Source organism: Petaurus breviceps, unplaced genomic scaffold, assembly GCF_028583685.1.
Source record: "Petaurus breviceps papuanus isolate PSGF00001 unplaced genomic scaffold, PetGlider_PUasm1.0 191, whole genome shotgun sequence".
NCBI classification, from domain to species: domain Eukaryota; kingdom Metazoa; phylum Chordata; class Mammalia; order Diprotodontia; family Petauridae; genus Petaurus; species Petaurus breviceps.
In genome coordinates this window covers 5,267,355-5,292,613 of record NW_027185811.1, presented here as the reverse complement: position 1 = coordinate 5,292,613, position 25,259 = coordinate 5,267,355, and the positions used below count along the sequence as shown (strand labels likewise).

General features: G+C 40.3%; 2 protein-coding genes and 1 long non-coding RNA gene across 8 annotated transcripts in view; 1 reads left to right on the top strand and 2 right to left on the bottom strand.

The window, feature by feature from the left end:
- RPAP3 (RNA polymerase II associated protein 3) overlaps positions 1 to 1,577 on the bottom strand; it is a 53,795-nt gene extending 52,218 nt beyond the window's left edge. For 2 of the 3 annotated variants that reach the window (XM_069092692.1, XM_069092695.1), the window contains exon 1: positions 1,393 to 1,576. The gene's annotated coding sequence lies outside the window, so the exon portion shown is untranslated. Of the gene's footprint in view, positions 1 to 1,392 lie in introns of all 3 variants that reach the window. The other variant, XM_069092693.1, reaches the window with a different exon arrangement.
- Positions 1,578 to 13,823: 12,246 nt separating this feature from the next.
- Positions 13,824 to 17,713, top strand: LOC138164716 (uncharacterized). Its single transcript, XR_011169164.1, has 2 exons — positions 13,824 to 14,193; positions 17,266 to 17,713. It is a non-coding gene; the product is annotated as an uncharacterized lncRNA (long non-coding RNA).
- ENDOU (endonuclease, poly(U) specific) overlaps positions 17,518 to 25,259 on the bottom strand; it is a 27,533-nt gene continuing 19,791 nt past the window's right edge. For 3 of the 4 annotated variants that reach the window (XM_069092689.1, XM_069092690.1, XM_069092688.1), the window contains 4 exons: positions 24,627 to 24,740; positions 23,781 to 23,887; positions 21,412 to 21,554; positions 17,518 to 19,826 (listed from right to left, as the gene is read on the bottom strand). In XM_069092689.1, the coding sequence (XP_068948790.1) occupies positions 19,706 to 19,826; positions 21,412 to 21,554; positions 23,781 to 23,887; positions 24,627 to 24,740 (485 nt within the window). In that variant the 3' untranslated portion in view covers positions 17,518 to 19,705. The remainder of the gene's footprint in view (positions 19,827 to 21,411; positions 21,555 to 23,780; positions 23,888 to 24,626; positions 24,741 to 25,259) is intronic. The other variant, XM_069092691.1, reaches the window with a different exon arrangement.

Genomic DNA, 25,259 nt, shown 5'->3' with positions numbered 1-25,259 from the left:
GAAGGCTCCTTGTATAACTGCATCAGATCATTACCTATATGACCCAGAAGAAAGAAAACTGAAACTAAGGTGTTGGAACTGCTAGGAACACAAAAGTGAAAAATAATTATGAATACGAAAAATCTGACATTAATTCAACTTACATTCAACTTTTCAGGAACATATTAGATAAGACAAGATCTAAGTGTCCTACATAAATCCATTCATTAACTATTCACTTTAGATAGCTTGATAAGTTCCCTTATTGGGGGTGGCTAGGTGGCACAGTAAATACAGCACCGGCCCTAGAGTCTGGAGAATCTGAGTTCAAATCCAGCCTCAGACACTTGACACACTTACTAGCTGTGTGACCTTAGGCAAGTCACCTAACCCCAATTGCCCTGCCCTCCCCCCTTCAAAAAAAAAAGTTCCCTTATAAGGCCAAAGCTGTCTACAATAATGCAACTTATTTTATAAATAAGAAAAATGGCCATTAGTGAGGTTCTAAGTCCCTCTCGATGGCTAGCAGTTATATACGGCTTTGATGTTTGCAAATGCACTTTACAGTCTAATTTCATTTTATCTTCATAACCCTAAGAGGAAGTAAATAAGGTTGAGTTTAGTGATTTGCCCAGGGTCACAGAGCTGAGAAGTCAGTCAACAACATTTATTAAATGCCTTCGTGCCAGGCATGGTGATAAGTGCTGGGGATAAAAAAATAGTAAAAAGACATCCCTGCTCTTAAGGAGCTCACAGTCTAACAATTATGTATATCCAAGATACGGACTGGCTAAACTGGGAGGGTGAAAGCATTAAAGGGAATTGGGAAGGACTTCTCGAAGGTGGGATTTTAGCTACGACTCGAGGAAGCCAGAGGCTGCAGATGAAAAGGAAAAGCATTCTAGGTACAGGTGTCAGCCAACGAAAATGCCCAGAGTTTCATTGTGTTAGGAAGAGTTTAGGGCAGGATTCGAACTCGGCTCTTGGAGTCTCTAAGTCTCCTAGATGCTTAGTAAACAGGTATGGAGTCACAGGGGCAGGGGCTTGCATGCACCAAGGTTCTCCGACCCCGGATGCTAGGGCTATATCCCACTACAGGGAGGCGGCAAAACGCTGGCTCAGCAGAGCCCCTAGATCTTGCCCCTCCCCCACAACCTGCGCCAGTTATGCCAAGAAACTTGGGAGGAAGGTAACAGTTCTGGAAAGTTCCGGTAACTGGCAGCTCCTCTGCCCTCCCGTGTCGTCCGATCACGCCGCGATTTCACGCGTGGGACGAGGTTCATGGACGCCCCGCCCCCGGCGGAAGGCTCCGCTACCCGGGAGACCCCATGGCCACCGCCGCCGCCCCACCGCCGCCGCCCCACCGCCGTCAACAAACGTGCTTCTCCCCTCCTCCCCCTCGGCTGCCCTCACCCGGGGCCTGCCGCCGCTCGTCCTTTCGGTGCCCACGCGCCCCGCGTCGTCGCCTGGTCCCGAGGACGCTAGCGCCTACTCTCCGATACGCACAAGCAGCGCCTCTCAAGCACCCCTTCCCACAAGGCCTAGCGCGCCCCGCGTTCTCTCGCTCCCGGGGTACGACGGGAGAGAAGCTGCAAATCCCGCCCCCGCCCACAGCGGCCGGCCCCCTCCCGCTCTTGAGCCTCGGTTTCGGACGCTGGAGCCGGCGTCGTTGTGTCTGAGAAGGGCGACCCCTGGTGTCTGTAAACTGCTCTCCTGTAACACCGTATTCCCCCTATTCTGGGGCTTCAGGATAGAGTATTGGACCGGTAATGAGGAAGACCTAGTTGAAATCCTGCTCAGGTACTTAGGGCCAGGGGACCTAAGGAAGGCATTTATTGGACCTGTGACTTACACCAGTAAATTCCTTCCAACTCTCTAAGACTAAATTCCTATAAGTCAGCTGCAGCGATGGAAAATCCCACATGCTAACGGATACAATGAAGACAGCCAGAGATACCAGGGAAGCCACCTGGAGACGATCACTTTACAGGTGGAACATTGGTCCTTGAGGGTCCCAGGCTGCAGGCGTGGCTGCGAGGATTCCAGCCCAGATCCTTTTCCCAGCCTTCCTTAGGCTTAGCGCCCCTACTCTGCAGTGACCTCCAGTCTATTTCGTCTCTAGCTTGTTTGTATTGTCGGACTGTAAGCTTCGTGTTTCTGCCCTTGTATCCACGTCACTTCGCTCAGCACGTAGTAGGAGCTTCATAAATGCTTATTAACTGACTGTAGAGCTTTTTCCAGGACCCAGAGCTGTTGCTAGTCTCGTCCAAAGAAGGTCTTTGCTGTGTTTGGTCTTTTTTAATGGGGTGGGGTATGGATGCAAGGGAAGGAGAGAGGGCTAGGGCTAGAATAGTCAAAAGAAGGAAAAGGAAAGAGGTTCATTTTACATTTTCAATGTACAGAAGAGAACAAAGAAGGCCAAAATCAGAGAAACAGGACAACTTAGAAAGTCGCATGTTGATTTTATTATATTTAAACAGAAAAGCAAACTACACATAATGTAACTGCAGTTTAATGTACAGTCCTTTTTCTGTTTTCCTCTGTATTTGGAAATTTGCATTTTGTTTGATATTGGTTGATTCAGAATCAGCACTTAAAAGCAAAAACAATCCTTTTCCCCACTTTTGTTTTCTCCCCGCTTTCCTCAAAGAGGTTTTAAAAATTAATATTTATTTTTACAAAGATGTTTTCTCTGCTTCCCTTTCTCCTCTCTCCTGTTGAGAAAGCAAGAAACACAAAACCCAGAAGGTGGGTGTGGAGGGAAGAAGGGAAACAATCTGGAAATCAAAAGTTTTAAAAACAAATATTAAAAAAAGTTTAAGAAAAAGAAACACAAAACACTTGTTACAAACAGTTTATAGTGAAGCAGAATTTTCTCATTGGCATCCAATCTACACCCAATTTCTCTCTATTCCATTTCCCATAGTGATTCTTCCAAATCTTTTGAGCTTTCCTCAAAGCTCCCAAAGCATCTCCCTCACCCTATCCTTTGAGCTGAGAACCTTGCCTCCTGTTACAGAAAAAAATTGAAGCCATTCTCCATGAGCTCCCTCTTGTCCCTTCTTCCTTATTTTCCGACTACCATCATCTCCTCCTTTACCCCTGTCTCACATGAGTGGCTTTACTCCTTACTAAAGCTAACTCCTCTACCTGATCAAGAGATCCTATTGAATAATTCCATCCCGCCTCCTCCAAAAGATTGCTCCCCTATCATTCCTACTCTGCCACTTATTTTCAATTTCTCTCTGTGTCCAGCTCGTTTTCTACTGCCTACAAATATGCCTCCCCCATCCTCTAAAAATATTCACTCGATCTTTTCATCCCTGCTGTCATACTATATCTCGTGCCTTTGGGGGCTAAACTCCTCTCTTGTTAATTCCTCACAATCTTACTTCCAAACTCATGCATACTCTGTGTTCATTCAAGTATGTTTCTTGTAAACAATAATTGTTGGATTGTTTTCCAATCCATTCTGCTATTATCTTCCTTAATTTTTTTGATGTGAGCTTATCCCACTGACATTCATAGTCTTGATGACTAATTCTGTTTCTCTCCATCTTATTCTCTTTTTTTCTTTTTTAAGAAATTTTACTTACTAATGTCTCCCTTAATTTACCATCCCTCTTATTTCTCCCCCTTTCCCTTAACTCTTTTCCTTCCTTTTTGCTGTTGGATAACATGTGTTTCTGTACCCATTTGTGTGTTTATGTCTATTTTCCCCTCTTTTAACCAATATGGATGAAAACAAGGTTTGTGTCATACACTTCTACCATCTTCCCCTCTTTGTTGTATAAACTTCTTTTGTGTACCCAGTTTGTGTGAGAGAATTTTCCCCATTCTTCTTCTGTCATCCCCCCTGCCTTTCAGTGCATTTCTCTCTCCCCCAGTCCCATTGTATTCTTTTTTGAGATTATCCAAAAGCAACAGAATCCTACCCAAACCCTTTGCTTAATTAGACTCCCTATATGACCCCTGGTGATGATAAAGTTCTAAGAAGCAATATGTATCTTTTTCCTTTTTTTTTTTTTTTTTGGCTTTTTGGAGGAAGGAAGGCAGGGCAATTGGGTTTAAGTGACTTGATTTGAACTCAGGTCCTCCTGACTCCAGGGTCTGTGCTCTATTCACTGCGCCACTTAACCGCCCCTCATTTTCCCAGTTAAGAATATAAACTGTTGAACCTTGTTTATTTCCTTATGATTTCTCACTCATGTTTACCTTATTATGCTTCTCTTGAATCCTGTGTTTGTATGTCACACTTTCTATTGCCCATGTAGGATTATACTAATTTTTGCTGGGTAGGTTATTCTTTGTTGTAAACCTAGATCTCTTACCTTCTGGAATATCATATTCTAAACTCTCTCCTTTTTTTAAGTAGTGCTGCTAAATCTTGTATGATCCTAATCGTGGCTTATTTTTATTTGACTTCGTTCTTTCTGGTTACTACAGTATTTTTTTTCCTTGACTTAAGAGATCTGGATTTTGGCTATAATATTTCTGGGAGTTTTCATTTTCAAATTTTTTGGGGGGGGGGGTGACAAGAAGATTCTTTCAACTTCTACTTTGCCCTTTGGTTTTAAAAGATCAGCATAGTTTTCCTTTATAATTTCTTGAAATATATCTAAACTCTTTTTGTTTATGGCCTTCAGATAGTCTAATGATTCTAAAATATTTTCTCCTTGATCTGCTTTGCAGGTTAGTTGTTATTTTATATATATATATATATATATACACACTTCACATTTTCTTCAGTTTAAAAAATTATTTTATTATTTCTCATGGAGTTATTAGATTCCATATGAACAATTCTAATTTTAATTAGAATTAATTTTAATCTAATTCTAAACTCTACAGTTTCATAGATACTCAACTGCCAGCTCCCCTTTGGTTTGGGATATTGTGCCCTCCTCTGGAGATCAGAGCCACACTGATCCTGTGTGCTTCCTGAAGCTTGTTTTATGTTCAGTCTAGGCTCACAACTATTCCTCTCCACCTTGGCATCGTGAGCTAGCACTGAGTAGTGAGTGACAGAACTGACAAAAGGAACCCATTCTGGAACCTAATGCTTGCTCAGGGATCCCCAACAATCTCTTTCTTGTCCCTCTCTGAATTCCTGGTTCTGCAAATGTTTTCCACCACACTCCTTCCCCAGAGTCCACAGACCTCTTTGTCTCTACCTAAAGCCACCCTGAACTGGAAAAGTGATTCACTGTGACTTCTTAGTTTTTCTAATCAGCATTCTATCTGGTGCATTTTCTAGATCTTTGCTGAGGAAGTATGGAGGGCAGAATTGGAATCTAATGCTTCCTCTTGGCCATATTGACTCTGAATCTCCCAGCCCATTTCTGGTACATTTCCTAGGTCTGGTTAAAGGAGATTTGTAGATAGGAGCATGACTTTACCAATTCCTACCATTCCACCATCTTATTATACATGACATACTTTTAAGTTTAATCTGTATTAACATTTTTCCATCATTTTCTTCAGTCTAGACAATCAACAAAACAATATATTATAATGAGGGAGCCCTATGTGTATTAAGGGCCTTGTCTCACCTATAGAATGGGGAGGGGGAATCATTATGTGACTAGAAAAGTTGAAGAATAGACATCTCTAGCTTCTATCTCCCTCCACCTTTCTTTAAAGGAGACTTAAATTCCTTCCAGAAAGTGAAGTAGGAAGTTAGGGCTAGAGGTCATTCTGTTCTCCGCAGAGAGAGGGGGTACCTGACTAGAATTATATCTATTTGCTCCCTGAAATATTATGTCAAGGGGATATGATCAGGTTCTAACTTCTGATCACTGTTTATCATTAAGGGATAAATGGGACCCCAAAATCTATACCCCAACTTTAAGGACAAAGGCTTGAGCCCTGTCCCATCTAATACTGGTTTGACAATGAAAACACTATAGCAGATAGCCAAGAAACCCATTTATCCAAATTGTAACAAAACAGAAATCAAAGAAGGTATATTTAGGAGATTATATATCAAACAAGGGATAAGGAAGCTCTCCCATTAGGAGGGAGGTAACAGCTCAATGGAGAGAGTCCCAAATTTCATTCAAAGGGAAACTCCCAGAAGTCTCTAGTGTAACAAACAGTAGATAAGGAACATGATGAAGATTAATGACTCCTCTCATGTATTCCCAGAGATTTGTCCTTTAGCCTCATCCATCTTCTTTCTTGAAACTGGAAGCTAGGAGAGTCCAAGGTGACTGAAAGAAGGCTGGCGTTCTCTCTACCAATAAGGAAAGAATTCCATGCCAATTGGCTTTGGGACAGGGGTTATAATATCAAGCCCTGATTTATAGCATTTGTCAATTTTTGAGGTATAATACTAACACTGAAAATTTAGAAATTGGCTCTTGTGAGCCTATACCAGTTGACTCTAACACCTTTTTGCACTTTATGCATTGCATAAAAAATCCAGATCCAAAAGGCCTCAGCAGACTAGTAAACTAGGCTAAATAGATTTAAAATTCAAAACTAATAGGGATATATATGTATATATATTTCTAAATTTGTAGCAAAAAAATATCAGCTATATAATATGAGATGAGGGAGGAAGTAGAACTTCACATAAGTCATTTCTGGGTCTACCTCTGACACATACTGGTTGTGTGACCCCTGGCAAGTTACTTAACTCTCAGTTCCCCTATAGCTCTCTAACAGAATAGTTGTCTATCTACTTTGCATTGGTAGAAGGAGTTTTTCTGGAAGTTCCCTATGCTTTTTTTTCTATAAAAACCTCAGAATAAAGGGCATGGTAGTTGGGTTATGCTTCGCTTTGATCAGGTCATGTGTGGAGGGCTACATTTTGGGAACTGCTTTTTAGGAAAGATTAGGTTGAACTGGGATGGCTACACAAGAGAGCAGCCAGGTTAGCCAGAGTCCTGGAGAACATATTGAGAGATAGCCTGTTGAATGAACTAGAGATGTTTTAAGCTAGAGAAGTTAAAACTCAGAGGAGGGTTGAGAATATAGAAATTCCAGCAATTTGGTTGCTAAGGAAAATTAGCCTGTTTCACCGGCTCCACTCTATACCTGTTCCACCAGCTCCACTCTATACCTATTCATCTATCTTCCAAGGTTATCTTCACGGACTCTGGCTAGCAGTTAGGAGCATGAGGGTGGGAGAGGGGAGGGCAGGGAAGGGAGCAGAGTGAAAGGAGAAGAAAGCCTCTTCAGAGACCCCCTTTGCTCTGTATATGAAGTGTAGGCTAGTCTGAAGGAGTATAAGAGAAATGACTGTAATTCAGATAAGCGTTTTGGTCAGAGTGAGCACAAGCCTTAGTAGAGGGGTTCTGTTCAAATACAGAATTAAATGTCTCTGCATTTCCCCAGTCAGTAGCTAGATGGGTTCACGTATGGTCTAGAATCAGAAGTTGAAATAACCCTGGGACCATAAAGATCTGAAATCCCAGGCGATACAAATGTATTCTGAAGAGTCACCAGCAGAAGGCAGAAGAGATCAGTTCAACAGGAAGATTAAAGCAGCAGAAAACTCCCCCACTCACTAACTCAGGAGACAAAACCAGAGGACTTGAGCTGCTATGCAGGGGAGAAAATAGCAATATCTGCCGAATCACTCTGTGCTAATATCTCCTGGAGGTTTTCAAGAGCCATCCCCTATACCCAAAATGCCCTCCCTCCTCTTCTCTGCCTCCTGGCTTCTCTGGTTTCCTTCAAGTCCCAGCTAAAATGCCTCCTTCTTCAGGAAGCCTTTCTGAATCTTTATTCTAGTGTCTTCCCTCCGTTGGTTATATCCTGTTTATCCAGTATGTAGCTTCTCATGTAATTGTTTGCCTGTTGTGTGCCTGGCTACTAAGTGCCTGGCAGATAGTAGGCACTTAATTAAAGCTTATTAACTGATAGTCCATGCCTGCTAATTGGGTATCCCCTAAGGTTCTGTCCTGGGCCCTCTCCTCTTTTCCCTTTATACAGTATCAATTGGTCATCACATCAGTTTCCATAGATTCAATTATCATTTCTTTGCAGATGATTTTCAGATTCAGGTCTATCCTCTTTTCTGACCTCTAGGCTCTAATCTCCAACTGCCTACTGTGTCCCATAGATATTTTAAACTCAGTAGGTACAGAAATGAATGCATTATCTTTTCCCCAAAATCTTGTACTTTTCTCAACTTCTCTTTTGGTACTGAGGTCACCACCATCCTTCCAGTTTCCCAAGTGTACAATCTCAATGTCATTCTCCACTCACTCTCACACCCTAAATCTAATCTGTTGGCAAATGCTGTTGGTTCTATCTTAGTAACATCTCTTGTAAATACCTCCTCTTCTCATCTGACACTCCCACTATCCTGGCACAAGCCCTTATCACTCAGTCTTAGACTATTTCAATAGCCATCTACATGGCCTCTGCCTCAAATCTCTTCTTACTTTCAGTCCATTCTCCAGGGAGCTATCAAAGTGATCTTCCTAAAGGTCAGGCCTGACCATGTCATTCCAATGGTTCCCTATTGCTTCCAAGATCAAATATAAAATCTGCTGTTTGACTTCACCCCTGTGGCTATTGGACTCAGCCTTGAGGATTGCTCTCTTTCCCTGTCATCTCTCTTAATGCTTTGTTCCATGAACCCTCAACCATAAATCTCGATCTGGAAGAATTAACTTTTGTTTTATTGGCATAAATTCTAATACTCTGGATCTGTTTCCTTACCAGGCTTTTGTCCTCTCAGTTCCCATTCTCACCATTTGCATTCAAATAAGCAGAATTAACACAGATTTTAATCACTCTCTAGATTTTAATACATAAACACCTAAGTGCTGATAAAATGACTAAAACGACACGGTTTACTAAAATAGCAGCTTTAGAAGCCACCATGTTCTCTCTCTTTTTTTTTTTTTTGGTCTTTATTAATTTGTTCACCATGTTCTCTGACTACAAATGAGGAAAGGGGTGTCAAAAGCTGGTAACTCTCCTTATATCCAGTTCTCCATTAGGAAACAGGTAAAAGGAAGGGTCTGTGCCTCCAAGGAAACACAAGAAATTAATAATAGCCAAATTTCTGAATCTTTGATGGCTTCTGACCAGTTGGAGATTCTGTCCTTGGCTCTTACTTGGCTTCATTGATGGGGAACAGTGATGGCTAACAGTTGTTGAGCTCAACCTATGATCAACAATCAGTCCATCAATAAATATTTATTAAGAAATGACTATGTACCATATATTGTGCTAAGTACCCAGGGTGCAAAAAGAAGCAAAATACAACCTTTTTCCTCAAGGAGCTTACAATCTTTTTTAGATTTTTCTTTTTGCTTTTTGGAGGGGGGAAGGCAAGGCAATTGGGGGTAAGTGACTTGGCCAAGGTCGCATGGCTAGTTTTGTGTTAAGTGTCTGAGGCCGGATTTGAACTCCAGTCCTCCTGACTCCGGGGCCGTGTGTGTCACTAGTGCTGTGCCACCTAGCTAGTGGAGCTTACAATCTAATGATGGGAGAGTTCACTATAGAGATTCAACATGGGGGAAGAGAGATTCTGGGAAGATGGCAGGTAGGTCAGAAAATTCCAAGCTTTCCAGATTTCCTCCACAAACAAGACAGAACATCATCTTATATAATATAGATAAATTGAATATAGATATATTGAACTCAGGTCCTCCTGACTCCAGGGCTGGTGCTCTATTCATTGCACCACCTAGCCGCCCCCTCTCTTATTTGATTTTTAGACATTCTTTTTTTTTTTTGGAGGGGAATTGGGGTTAAGTGACTTGCCCAAAGTCACATGGCTAGTAAGCGACCATTCAGAGGATAATCTCTCTTGCTTTAACCTGCTTGGATCTGGATCACTGTCTTGGGTGGAGGTCCTGGGGTGTGTGATCAGTGAGCCAGAGCTTGTAGGGGCTGTAGAGAGGGAAGCCAATTAATAGCTCTGGCAGCTGAGAAAACCCTAGCAATTTGGGACAAAGCTCTCCTCTCTGGAAGCAGAGTTCTACTGTGGCAAAAAGCTCAAAAGTCAAGTAATTGAGTGGCAACATGATCAAGCAAAGGAAGTGTAAAGCAATCGCAGCAATCTGACTTTAGATTCCTATTTTGGGGACAAAAAGGATCAAAGCATGAAACAGGAGGAAGACAACCAAGTCAGAACTCCTATACCAAAAGCTTCCAAGAAAAGTATGAACTTGTTACAGGCCATAGAGGAGCTTAAGAAGGATTTTGAAAACCAAATAAGAGAAGTGGAGGAAAAATTGAGAAGAGAAATGTTCAGAATGATGCAAGAAAATCATGAAAAGAGAGTCAACCTGACTGAAGAAAATAGCACCTTAAAAAATAGACTAACTCAAATGACAAAAGAGGCTCAAAAAGCCAATGAGGAGAAGAATGCCTTAAAAAGCCGAATTTGCCAGATGGAAAAAGAATTTCAAAAGCTCACTGAAGAGAATCATTCCTTCAGGATTAGATTGGAACAAATGGAAGCTAGTGACTTCATGAGAAATCAAGATACTATTAAACAGATCCAAACAAATGAAAAAATAGAAGACAATGTGAAATATCTCACTGGGAAAACCACTGACCTGGAAAATAGATCCAGGAGAAATAATTTAAAAATTATTGGACTACCTGAAAGCCATGATCAAAAAAAGAACCTAGAAATCATCCTTCAAGAAATTCTCAAGGAAAATTGCCCTGATGTTTTAGAACCAGAGGCTCTGCAAAATAGAGGTTGAAAGAATCCACTGATCACCTCCTTAAAAAGATCCCAAAAAGGAAACTCCTAGGAATATTATAGCCAGGTTCTGGAATTCCTAGATCAAGGAGAAAATATTACTAGCAGCCAGGAAGAAACAATTTCAATATTGTGGAAACACAGTCAGGATAACACAGGATCTGGCAGCTTCTACACTGAGGGATCAAAGGGCTTGGAATATGATATTCTGGAGGGCAGAGGAGCTGGGATTAAAACCAAGAATCACCTACCCAGCAAAACTGGGTATCATGTTTCAGGGGAAAATATGATCATTCAGTGGAATAGAGGATTTTCAAGCATTCTTAATGAAAAAAAACAGAGTTGAATAGAAAATTTGACATTCATATACAAGAAGCAAGAGAATCATGAGAAGGTAAACAGGGAAAAGAAATCATAAGGAACTTACCATAGTTGAACTATTTACATTCCTACATGGAAAAATGATAATTGCAACTTATGGAACTTTTCTCAGTATGAGAATAGTTGAATGGAATAGCAATGTGTGTGTGTGTGTGTATATATGTATACATACCTATATATGTCTATACAGGAGGGTATATGGGCATATGAATACATATGTGAGTGTGTGTATATATGTATACAGGTATACATAGACAGAGGGCACAGGACCAATTGAATAGGAAGGGATGATACTTAAAAGGTGAAATTAAGAGGTAAGAGAGGAATATATGAGGTGAGAGAAGAGATGGGGAGAAACAGAATGGGGTAAATTTATCTCATATAGAAGAGGTAAGGGAAAACTCTTACAATGGAGGGGAAAAACAGGAAGGCAAAAGGGAATGGGTCAACTTTACTCTCATTGGATTTGATTTAGGGAAGGAATGACATACACACCAAATAGGGTATCTCACCCTACAGGAGAGTAAGGGGGAAGGAGATAAGAGGGGGGATGATGGAGGGGAGGGCAGGTTGGGGGGAGGTTAATTAGAAGTACCCACTTTTGAAAAGAGACAAGGTCAAAGTAGAGAATAGAACAAGTGGGGGGCGGGATAGGATGGAGAGAAATATAGTCAGTCTTTCACAATATATCCACTATAGAAATGTTCTGTGTAGCTACACGTGTAAAACCTATATTGAATTGTCTATCTTCCCAGTAAAGGTAAGTGATGAGGGAGGAAGGTAAAGAATCTGGAATTCAAAGTTTTAAAATCAAATGTTTAACATATATGTATATGTGTGTATATATATATATATATATTCTTTTTTTACATGCAACTGGGAAATAAGGTATACAGGCACTGGGTTATAGAGATCTATCTTGCCCTACTGGAAAGCCAGAGGAGGGATGGAGGATATAGGAGAGAGCAGATTGGGGGAGGGGATATACAGTGGGATCGCTGTTTTGGGGTGGTGGGTAGGGGAAAGATGGGGAGAAAATTTGTAACTCAGAATCTTGTAGAAATGAATGATATAAACTAAAAATAAGCATAAAATTTAATTTTAAAAAGCTGTCATCAGTACTTGGGTAGAAAGTAAAGAAAGTTTGGGGCTAAGCTGCATATGATGGAGTGAGTCTAAAAAAACAAAATTGGATAGAAAAAGGTAAAAATGGAGAAATTATCTCTTACAAATGAGGTGTGAGAGGATGTTGTAACCTTATTCTCCAGAGCTAGGTTAAAGGCAGAACAACATATACATCTGGAAATGTATGTCTAAATTAATAAAGAAATAAGAGGGCAAGGGGATAGGACAAAGGGGGGACTTTTAGAAGGGTATGTAGATTAAGATTTAGAAGGGTGGGGGGAGAGGAAAAGGGAGGGACTCCGAGAGAGGTGGGTAGAATAAGGAGTAGAAAGGTAAGAAGAGAGGTTTAAGGGAGAGATCCTTTAAAAAGGGAGTGAATTTGGGAGGTAGTGCTTAGGAGTAAACTAGAGGAGGGATAGTGTAAAAAGAGAGGCTCAGATGAACAATAGTGAGGAAAAATTGTTGTGTGTTTTGTCCTTCATTTTCAAAGAGGACCATAACATCAGGGAAATGATGACATGACTTGCAGTTGACTTTGATTTGAGGGAGGGAGGGCTGTGCAAGGTCACCAACCTTACTTTCTCCACCACAGCCATCTGGGTCCAGTGGCCAGATATCATATAGGATGGAGGGAAATACACAAATAGTAATTACAACTTTGAATGTGAATGCGATGAACTTACCCATAAATTCCAATATTAAATAAATTATTTGGAATAATAAGAAATAAGCTCAATGATTTTAGAAAAGCATGGAAAGACTTGCATGAAATAATGAAGAACAAAATGAAAAGAACCAAGAGAATATTGTATACAGTAACAGCAATATCGTTTTAAGAACAATACATACACACACACACATACCCGTGTCTAATGGTAGCCATACCTAGGGGTGAAGGGAGGGAGGAAATATATATACATATATAAAAGGAATAGCAGTTGCACATAATAGATCTGAAGTTTCAGGTGTAATCTTTTTTTTCTTTTCCACTTTGTTATGGAAATGCTTGTTTTATTTCTTAAGATCAGAATAGAGAGAGAGATTCAGTATGGTCTGCTGCTCTGGTTCCAGCCTCTACCATTCTTCATCTGTCTTCCTAGTCATTGTCTTTTTCCTTTCTCTATCCCTCACCTACTTGTTTTCGTTTTGTTTTAATACCCACCAGCTCCCTTCAAAGCCAAATGAAAAGCACTTGGTAGGCTACCCTCAGGTAAAGACTGAAATCTCCTACAGTACAGTCTGGTCCATGGACTGGTCCACCTGCAGGCAGCTCTGTCCAGTCTTCTCTTGATTTGTGTCCAAGACATTTTTGAGGAGCTCCAAAAATGTCTACTATGTTTGTAACAGTCTTCTTTAGCAGCAAAGAAAAGTTGACAATATTAGGCAATAGGAATGCTAGTTTGGAAACAGGGAAGTTTAAGTACTAAGTATTAAGCTCTTTTACATAATTTCAAGTCTCCAATACTAAGCAAATCAAATTACCCTACTTGATACCAAAAGAACTTGCAGATATGACTATAGAACCGTCTGATGCAGAATAAGGAATATAGAAGGAAAGAGATGTCAAGAAATTGTCGATGAGCAAATGACTTCATTTTCCAAAGGGAAGTGGGGAGTAGTTTTTAGAAGCTAACCACCAATGAGTTTGTAATCCCTAGCATGTAAACATCTCAGTTGATGAACACCCTACCAGTTTATCTGCTACCCCACAATAAGGGATAAGATGGTTGTAAGGGTTATGGGATTTAAAGATCTTCCATGCCCCGTTGGACTTGCTGATGTAGCAGGAAGGGGCGGAGCAAGAGGAAGCGGAAGCCAAGCTAGCGTTCCTGCGTTGGCTGGCGGTGGTGGTGACGGCGGCAGCAGCAGAGGCAGTGGCAGCGTGAAGCCCTTTTTGAGTTAGGACTGCTAAGGACTTTCTGCTAAGGACTCCTGCTGAGGACTGCCAGGGGCCGGAGCTGCTGGGAGCGCGCTTCCAGGACGCTGGGTGGTTGCTGTGCGTGGGGAGAGGAGGACCTTTGCCTGAGGTAGCCTGTTCTGTTTTAAAGGCTTGAAAATGTGGGTGCTTTCTACTTTATCTACCTGTGCCAATATCATCACTACTCTGGTGGCTTTCACTTTCTGGTTTTGGGACTCAGTCTTTTGGTATCTTAATAAATTTTCTAGTTTATTTCCTCATATGGCAAACATGACGTATTTTGTAATGGATAATTATATCAGCATATTTGTAATCTCTATAGGCATTGTGAATATGGCATTGCTGATACAATGGTGGAAAGAGAAAGGCAGGGGGGGGAGGAACTTGATATAACTCTTGGCTCAAAAGGTCAATAATATGGGACTTTCTTCCCTTTGGTGGAAATCAATGCCACATACTTGGATAAGGGGCATGGCAGAGTGTATGGGAGCAGGAGACAGGAGAGATCTTTTCACTCCCTTCTGGTTTTTCAGTCACTCTAGCTCCTCTAACTTCCAGGGTCATGAGAGAGAATACAAGATGTTCTAATGTCTCTTCAGGGCCATGAAAGACTTTGAGAAGAAGCCAACATATGATCATATCCTATTCCCAGCTTGCTACCCTTATCCTTGTTCTTTTTTCTCCAAAGTTTCTAGAATCAGAGCATATTGTGCGTGCTGGATAAACCATAACAATGCATTATTGGATCTAGCAAAATGGGGAGCAAAGAATAGGCCTATCTGATATCCACTGGTTAGAGAGCACCAGTAGAATACTGAGATTGTGCCCTAGGCACTTTGGGGTAATAACACTGAAGGAACTTGGTGCTTTGGTATGATACAGCAAACCTTTAATAGTCCTTGTTCCACCTCTACCCCACTCCACACCCCACACCCAACATCAGTGACATTTGCAGGAAAACAGCATGCTATGTTGCTTAAAAAAGAAAGCCAGCCTCCAGATCACTGTCTTCCTTCCTGTTTCTTAAAACACACCAAAGTAGCTCTCCTTCTTCCACAGGGCTTCTCCTGTGGGTCCGGGAAGAACTTGTGCTCTTCCTCCACTGTGGCAGATTGCTTGCATTTGACATTCATAACAGTGAGCTTATGACACTTATAATAAGTGAGCTGAGCCTTGGGTCTCTGGCTGCCTTTTCTGCTTTGTATTTCTTTCCCTAAGCATAGGTGACCAAATGAATCCCAAGATGGACATGTCTAGCCTTGGAGTCAGTCTCAGAAAAAGTACTTTGCAGACCTGAACAAACTGCCTCTGGGGCAGAGAATTAGGACCTAGTTCAAGGTTGTGCAGCTCAACATTCCTTGTGGGAATGGAAAGGCAAGAATCAGAAATGCTCATGTGATGGAGACAAGAGGTACAGGAGCCGGGGAGCCTAGCCCCTTGTGCTGAGCTGGCACAAGTCTCTAGATTCCATGAACACCCTAAAGTGCACAGACCTGCCACGGTAAAGCATGCTGCTGGGCTGGGGCTAAGGTGGGAGCAGGGACAGAGAGGGAAAAAATGAGGGGCTCATGGGGGGGGGGGGTGGACAGGAGAGACTCGTTATTTGCAAGGTGAACAGTATTAACTCTGAGGATTTATTGTACTGCTTTGGAGGAAGTGAGGAGACTGGGATGGTGATGGAGGGGACAAAGATAGAGAGGGTCAAGGAGAAAGGGAAAGGGAGGGAAGGAGAGAGGAGTCATCGCTTGACTTTTGAGTCTTCTTTGATTTTCCAAATCATCAGTTCCATGGAAGAACTGGTGTCTTCATTGAATCATGGCCTTCCACATTGCCCTAGATAATACACTTAGGGTAATCAGCCATCAGCATCTGCAGTGCCCTCTTGTAGGGGAGCCCAAGGCAGTAAGGGAAGAACATTGATGTGTCCACTACTGTGGTGTGAATAAACGAGAGCAAATAAGTCACTTTCTAAGCTGTGTTCTATCAAGATGGTGTCTGAACTGAACACGTTCAATAATACTGCCTAGACATCCCAAAGTGTTATACGTGGATTCTACAGATCTTCTTCTGTCACCCGGGAAAACCTGGTGTTGTAATCCACAACTTTGTTGTCTGATTCAAGAAGCTGGGAGTATTTGGGTCTCAGTTGGAGTTGACTTGAGGCAAATTTCTGCATGGGGAAGGATGAGCCCAGCCCCTGGCCTAACTTGCCAAATGACACGGACATAGTACAAGTCAAAGGTGAAATATAAAATACCTATTCAGCAGTCCTACCAATTGCTTCATATACTGAAGCTTAAGTTTAACTTCCCAGTAGCATAGAACAGTAGTTCTATTACTTTTACTACTAATTTAAGTCTTTTATACCCATTAAAGTTTGTGGGTTTTGCAAACGTTTTCTGTAAAAGGAAATATATATTTGTTCTATATATCTGATCCAAATCACATATTAAGTAATATTGTATTCCCTCTTTTGGGGAGACCCTGGACGTGAGACAAATATAACTTTAAGTGATTATCCTCAGGCCTCCAAGGTGAGTATAATAAGGAGCCAGAGAATGGCTCGTTGGGGGGCCAGGTTCCCCCACTGATTGAACCTGGTTAAAAAAAAGGATTGGGTCTAGAACTAAGAGAGGAAGCTTAGTAGAAAAAGAAACAGTGACTGTCTCAGCTCCCCTGGGCCCAGTAGTAATTGTTATTGCTATACTATAGAGGTGGGCTACTCTCTTCTTAGCATAACTGCTTCTTTTAGTGAGAAGAAATCTCAGGAACTGCTCTGGACTGAATTTCTGCTCTACAGATAAATTTTTAAAAATGTAAACACCAACAAGTTTGTCTGATATGCTAGATACTAAACCAAGCCCCAAAAATTTCAGGCCTGGGGTAGAATTTTTCTTCATGCATGGGGAAGACACAAGAATGTATTGTCTTAGTCATATTACTTCACCTTCCATATCCCACACCCCTTTCCTCCTGGTAGGCCAGCCAGCTAAGGCACTACAAGCATCAGAACTCTCCTAGATGCCTCTATTATAGCAGGGATGTCCCTGATCAATGTGGAGTCACTTAATCAACTTGATGAGATTACAGGGTGTAGGCAGATCCATATCAGAATCCTAGTTCCTTTTCTACCTCTCTCCCAACCCCATCCCCACTGATAACTTTATATTTTTTTCAACAGCATATAATCTGAACAAGGAAGAATACTACCCTACAGATGGAAAACCAATCCTGTACCATTGTGGGCCAAGAGATCTGAACCTTGCCAACCCTTCATGATATTGTGGAATTGCTTTGGACAGTACAGATCTGAAGTGAATGGGACATATACAAATGTTCTTTACCAAAGCAGAGTAATTTTAAAAATCTTATTCGTGATAACCAGCATGCATAATCAAAAGTGTAAAACCATTTCAGGATATGCACACAATCATTCAATTAATCATCAAGTATTTATTAAGCGATTACTATGTGCCAGGCTCTGCCCTAGGCATATGCAGAGATAATAGCAAAAACCATAGGAAGAATTGTGGATCCATTAAGGAATACTACTGAGCACATATGTCAAACACCATCATGACTAAAGTGACTTGAGGGAACTATTGAAGAAAGGCATTGGAAATTTTGTTCATATCTGGTTGGGACATGTAATAGGGAACTTGAATGACATATTGCCCAACTAAAGGTAACACACACAAAAAAAACCCAACAGAAAGAGAATTCAGAAAACAAAAGTATACCAGAAATTTGAGATTCCTCAAATGGGAATTGAAAACAAAGGTTACAAGTTTTAGGCAATACAAGGAGTCAAAGCAGAGCAAAACAAAATGAAACAAAACAAAAACCCAAAACAACAATAGCCATTCAACATCAATCAAACTTTGCTACAAAGTCTTGAGAAGTAAAGAAATTAGAGGTGAGAGGGTACCCCACTAAAGAAGAAGAATATGGACAACTTCTGCTTATCTGTGTATGTTTGATTTGGTTGAAAATATGGATTGGATCAAACAGAAACAGAAAGTTGTTCATGGCAGTATAATGAAAGATTAAAGAATTATGTCAAAAGAAGAGACAGAAACTGTAGCTTTTCTTCAAAACTACAAAGCCACAGGGCCAGATAAACTACATAATCATTGGCTCAAATACTTCACAGTGACACATGGACATTTCTACTAACAAAAGATAAGGACATTCAAAATACAGGTTAATCCTTCAAACAAAGCATTCACAGCTTGTCTCACAAGAAAAAAACTATAAACACAAGGAAACAATATATTATCTGAGGAGCAAAAAGGGTGTGCTAAGAGGTCCCAGAAGTATAAAGACCAATTTATTATCCATTTGGTAATTATTGAATGTGTCACAAAGTACTGTGACACTTAAAACTACCTTTATTGATGATCACAGGTCCTTTGATTTAGTTGTACATTTGTGGTTGGTTTGTGTATTGCACGTTAATAAAAACAGACTCAAGTATTGTGTGAATGGTATAAACTATTTGATTTTTACATAGAAAACTATTCTTTAAAACCATGCCACTGACACAATACTAAGACTGGATTGATATAAAATATGATATTTTTCAGGGAGATTGTTTAAGTCCATTATGGTTCTGTCCAACTAAAAATTTTATTACTCACTTGATGTCGGTGGATGACATGAAGCTATATGAATAGTTCCACCAAAAAACCCCAACATGTTAATAAAAAAGTCATTCAAGTATGTGTAATTCTTTTCCAATGATATATCAGTATTGAGGTTGGCCTCAATAAGTATAAAATTATTTCTATTTTTATCATCTTATTCTTTTTTTTTCTTTTTTTCTTCTGGCAGGGGGAAAGGCAAGGAGGGCACTTGGGGTTAAGTGACTTGTCCGAGGTCACACGGCTAGCACGTGTTAAGTGTTTGACGCTGGATTATCATCTCATTCTTATCTTTTTAAATAAAGGTCAGATAGAGATGGTCCTGGGACAAGTTGGTATCCTGTTATTTTTCTTTCATATTTACTGTTCTACAGCTTATTTCAAGGTACACAAAATAACTACTATTTTCAGTTGAATAAAAGTATTAGGAGGTAGGGTCATCTTTTGTAGAGTTTCAGAAAGTATCCTTGGTATAGCTCTTAGAGCAGACAGGACAACAGGGATTATATGCATCTCATTCTGTTCCTGCATGATTTAATCACCTCTGCTGGGTTTTCATATTGTGAAAACCTTTTGTCCCATGGAGTTTGGAGATTATGAAATTTTAGTATAGCCAAAGCTATTAAAAATATTGTTTTTAAGTGTTTGTGGATCAATGTTATGCCTAGACAATTGTTGGTGATAGTTATCTTGATATTCCACTTACAGATTTTATCCCCTAGTCTGTACAGCAGAAATACTAGAACACATTAGTTCAAATATTTCTCTGTTGTGGTGGTGGTTTTTTCCCCTAATTTAAATCTTTCTTTGTTTTCTTTTTTTGGGCTTGAGAACCTTTGCTCACACAGTCATTTTCTTGATGAAAACTCCAATTCAAATGGGTTAATGTATAATACCTCCCAAATCCAGCCCACAGCAAACAGCACTACAGTTCAGCAAAATCTGCGATATCCCTCATGTTCTTCCTTGCCCAGAACTCTAATTCATAGAAGACACCACATAGGCTGTAGCAATGTACTTCTTGCCATTTCCATAGGTGGTCTTGTCCCAGGTATATGTCTGGATGGCCAGGGGGTACCCGCCTAGGCTTAAATGACACCTATAGAGACAAAACACACAATCACAGAAGTCTTCCATTCTCTCTATCCCTCTGACTCTAGGCTACAATGCAGCAAACCCAATTGAAACAGGAATCTCTCCTGTTTTTAAATATCTGAAAAGATAACGTAATACTTTTCTTTGATTATAGTTTCTGGTGCCTTAAATCCTGATGGCTAGGAAAGTACTTAGTGAACATTAAAGTTCAATAGATATAAGTATTATTATTATTATTATTAATTACTATTATTATCTACTTTCAATCTCTTCAACAGTTTCAGCCTATGAATCTTTATTCTATGAAGAAAGGAATAGAGATAGATAGAGAATTGTAGAATTTTAGAACTGAAGGCCAAAATGTTAAATTTGCCCAGGATCACACAGCTCCTTAGATTCATAGAATTTTAGAGGTATTTTAAAGGTTATCTAATTCAGTCCCCTCATTATACAGATAAGGAAACTAAGGCCCAAAGAAATAAAAGCCTGGTAATACTCAAGATATTGGGCAGCTAGGTGGTGAGCATCAAACCTTGAGTCAGGAAGACCTGAGTTTAAATCTGACCTCAGAAACTTACTTGCTGTGTGACCCTGGGCAAGTCACTTAACTCTGTCTCAGTTCCTCATCTGAAAAATGAGTTGGAGAAGGAAATGGCAAACCACTCTAATATCTTTGCCAAGAAAACTCCAAATGGGGTCACAAAGAGTTGGACACACAGAAACTCCTGAACAAAAATGGTACTCAAGATGCCTCCTTGTGTTAAGACTGCTAGTTCATCCTACTTATTTTCTGTATCACACATGTTTTTTACAATTTCCTTTGTTACACTAAGGAGAGATAAAAGTTTTTTTTTATCTTCCTTAAATGAAATATATTTTAACTTAATGAATTCTTGAGGTTGAGAGCATCTGGATCTTTCAGTTGGAGCTAACTGGCAGAAAGTGTTTCCACTGGACTGAAACCTATAAGACTTATGGGTAGGGGTATGCTTGCAAATATTTAACAATCAGGTCTCCTGGGGAGTGTGTGTGTGTGTGTGTAATTTAATCTGAATTATTAGTATTTTCTCCATTACTTCCTTAAGTCTATACAATGAACAAAACAACAAATCTAGCCCTAATTTAAAGAGTCTGCTGATTTCTGAGGTATAAGTGCTCCCACTGGAAATTTAACAATTAACTGCTTTGAGCTGTCTCCAGTACACCCTGCTGTGGGGCACTTGAGAGCTGTTTTTAAGTATCTGAAAGCCTATTGTGTGGAAAGCAGACTGTCCTAAGTGTTAGGACTACTTTTCAGGTATGATGTAAAGGAGATTCTTATTCAGTTATAAGTTAGACTAGATGACACTGGAGGTTCTTCCCATCCCTATGCTTCATTTATTCTGTGAAGCAGCTTAATTCAAGATCACAGGTCAGAGGCAGCAGGGTCCCCTGAGAGCTGAGAAAGTTATGTACACACCTAGTCCCAGAGACAGTTTGTGGACTAGGACCCAGGTCTCCTGTCTTCCTTTCTGGTTGTTGTGAAGACTGCTGTATATCTCTTAGCCTGCTCTAATATTCATGTACTTACTAATAATTCTTGTACTTACACTCCACCAGGTCTGCTGATGAAGCACAAGGAATAGAGGGCAAACTCAAACTCAGGACTACTGCCAATGAAAGCTGATCCCACTTCTTTGTAGTAGCCATCCCAGTTGAATTGCATTCCTAGCACATCAGGATAAGAGTCCCACTGCAGAGAGAAGAGGAAGAAGGGGCATGAGTTAGACAAACTGAGCTGTACAACTAGGGGGAGGGGATGACAGGGATATAACTTTTGAAGGAAATACCTCAAGTTAGCTAAGATTTAATGAGCATCTATTATGTGCCAAATACTGGATGAGGTGGTCCATATTGGGACCATGGTTTATAGAGAAATATTTGTATTTCTGAGATTTGGTAATGTCTCAGTAAGGGCAGTTTCCATCCTACAAAGTCCTATTAAGAGCCAAGAATAGAGTTAAACAGCCTGGGCTCATGCGAAGCAATTCCAGTACAAAGGAGAAAGGGTATCTGGCACTTTATTTTCAAGCCTGTACTTGGAAAATGAAGACAATTTACTATCTTCCAAAGATATCCTAGCATATATTTTTTTTTGCCTTTTTTTTTTGCAGGGGGGAAGGCAGGGCAATTGGGGTTAAGTGACTTGCCCAAGGTCACACAGCTAGTAAGTGTTAAGTGTCTGAGGCTGAATTTGAGCTCAGGTCCTCCTGACTCAAGGGCTGGTGCTCTATTCACTGCACCACCTAGCCACCCCCATAAATTTTTTTAAATGCCCTTTGACAAGGGGTGAAGATATCAGTTTGGGCAGGTTGAGGCTTCTAGTCATTTTCATAGCTGCTGGGGGAAAACATCTGACAGCAGAGTGAACAGAGAAGAAGGATCCGATTTGTTTTCTTGGCTGAGCTAAATGGCTGAAAAAATTTGTGGTATATGAATACGATGGAGTATTGTGCTGAAAGAAATTATAAATATGATGAATTCAGAGAAACTTTTGAAGATACATAAACTGATACAGAATTAAATGAGCAGAACCAGGGAAACAATTTGCACAGTAGATATAATAATAGACTGATGATGAAGCATGATTTCCATTTCCTGGCACTGGGTGAGGGAATAGAGGTTAAGAATGAAACCTGTGTTTTCATGCACAGCAGCTGTGTGCATTTGTTTTGCCTGGACGTACTCATTTGCTATAAGGGAAAGTTTCTTTTTAGTGGTAAGGGGTGAGTTAGTAGGTAGTGATAGAGATGCCCCTCCCCCCCAAAAAGGAAAGAAAAAAGCATCAACATTAAAAAAAAAACAAGAAACAAAAAGTTCAGAGACACAAGCATATAGGACATTTTAAAAATACCATCATGTTAAATTTAATATACACTTTAAAAACACAACTATGTGAAGTAGAAATTAATGATTTCATATAGTCTTCTTTATATATTGAAAAATTTGTATTGTTGGCACTTAATAAAATTTCATAATAAAAATAAGTTTTTAAAAGAAGTATTCCCTTTAAGCAAACTTATCTTATGGTACTCTCTTTCCTGTAGCCTTTATTTCAGTCAAATTGGCCTCTTCTCTGTCCCCAGAACATTTCCTAATTTTCCCCTTTGTGCTTTTACTTGCACTGTTTCCTATGTCTGGAATGTTCTTTCTCCTGACTTTACTCGCTGAATTCCTGCCCATCCTTTAAAATTCAACCCAGAAATCACCTTCTTTTATCCCCATGCCAGAGATACCTTTTCCCTTAGGGCTCAAATGGCACTTTTTATGCCCTCTGGTGACCCATATGCCAGGCAATATTTTACACTATAGTTTTGCTTTGTGCATATATATATATATATATATATATACACATATATCTATACATATATATATATGTTTTCATGTAGTCTCCCCCATTAGATTGTAAGCTCCTTGAGAGGAACTGTCTTTTGCCTCTCTTTGTATTTCTTTTGCTTAGCACTATGCCTATGGTAGGTGCTAAAAAGATGTTTACTGATTGATAATTATCAGTCTACTAGAGTATAAGCTCCAGAAATAGTCTTATTTAGCTAGTGAAGCAGCTTCTCTATCTCCTAGCATAGGATTTGCACACACTGGGTGCTTAATAACTGTAACCATTTGTTGAATAAATAATTTCCAGTTGCCCTCAGCAGTTCTTGGGCTTTTATTCTTTTGAAGTGAAACAGAGATACATGTACCTTACTTCCTTCTCCCCCTTCCACCATCACAAAGTACCCTCGAACCAAGCCTGCTCTCTGGTAGATGAGACCATGAGGGCTTACTGTCCCCAATATTGAACTGCAGATGGAGAGACAGTGACAGTTTTGGCATCTCGAGGTTGGGGGAGGGATAAAGAGAGGGAATGAGGACACCCATTAAGACTTTTTCCATCTATAAGAGAGTCCTCAGTACTCACCGGCCCATCATAGTTGTGGCTGTAATAATCGACCAGACCTTCCTTCTCCTGCAGGTAGAAGCGGATCCAGTTGTGGAATCCTGTCACTTTCCCCTTTTTCACTTCACCTAAAACAATAAAAAATTTCAGGGTTGATCATTCATCCTCTGAGACATCTCTGAGATTCCAAGAATTTTTTACTTCATGGGGATCATCATGCCTAGATCCCTGAATGTTAAGGTGAGTTTTCCACCATTTCAGATAGATAGGAGTTTCTTCACAATTTTTCTGAACTTTCTTTCTCAGAATCTCCCATTCCCCACATTCAGGAAAATTATTCCTTTATGTTTACTACATATTGGCTTCAAGTTTTTTTAGATTAGCTCTTCCCTTAGAATAGGCCTACTCCAGTTCTCCAAAGGTAAGGAGTGCTGGTTGTGTCATAAGACACAAAAATTAGGTAATCTATAGATGGTCTAGAGGAAACAGGGGAGGGGGAGATAATTGTAGGTTCCTGTGCCATCTTTATAAACTGGAAAGCAAAGATACTAAAATGACTAGAATGCTACCTAGAAACAAGTCTTCCCTACAGGGTCTCCCATTATAAATAGTGTTTGGAAATCCCGGTGTTCAGAGTGCTCACCCATCTCAGTTCTTCCAGGGGAGAGACTACCTCAAAATAGCATCCTAGTTTCTAGCTTGGACTGGTTGGGGAAGAAAACAGAAAGGAGCAGGAGAAACTCTTTCCTGCCCATTGGCATGGTTTCAAGTCCTCTGGTCTGAGTTAGGTCCCCCAGACCCTTGACTTAGAGAAATAAGCAATCTCCCACCCATATTCCCCTCTACTGTCAAACAGAAAGGATTTACCTGAGAAAACATGTTCAAAACCACTGGAGTCACCCTCATCATTGCCACGGGAATACAGCCCAAACCACATGTTCTTTAGGTCACTGACAAATTCCTGCTCTGAGCTGTATCTATCTGGGGAAATGGACACAGACAAATCAGAACCTGGGTAGTGACCTGGGCCAGATTTTAGTTGTTAGAGGAGAGGATCTCAAGTTCAAACCATTAAGATGCTAATGGGATTCAATCAAGCAACAAATATTGAGGTATATAGTATATACAGTATATAGCCAATATGGTTTTGAGTATATAGAGAATAGGAAAGACATATCAAAAAGGATTCCTCCACTCAAGGAATTTATAATATAATCAAGAGAGAGGATTAATACACATAATAGTTAGGTAACAATATATTATTCTAAACAACTCTACTGTTGTAGGAAATGTAGGAAAATCGGGACACTATTGCACTGCTGGTGGAATTGTGAACTGATCCAACAATTCTGGAAAGTTATTTGTAATTATACCCAAAAGGCTATAAAACTATTCATACCTTTTGTTTGATCTAGCAATACCACTACTAGGTCTGTGTCCCAAAGAGATTAAAAAAGGAAAGGAAAGGAAAGGAAAGGAAAGGAAAGGAAAGGAAAGGAA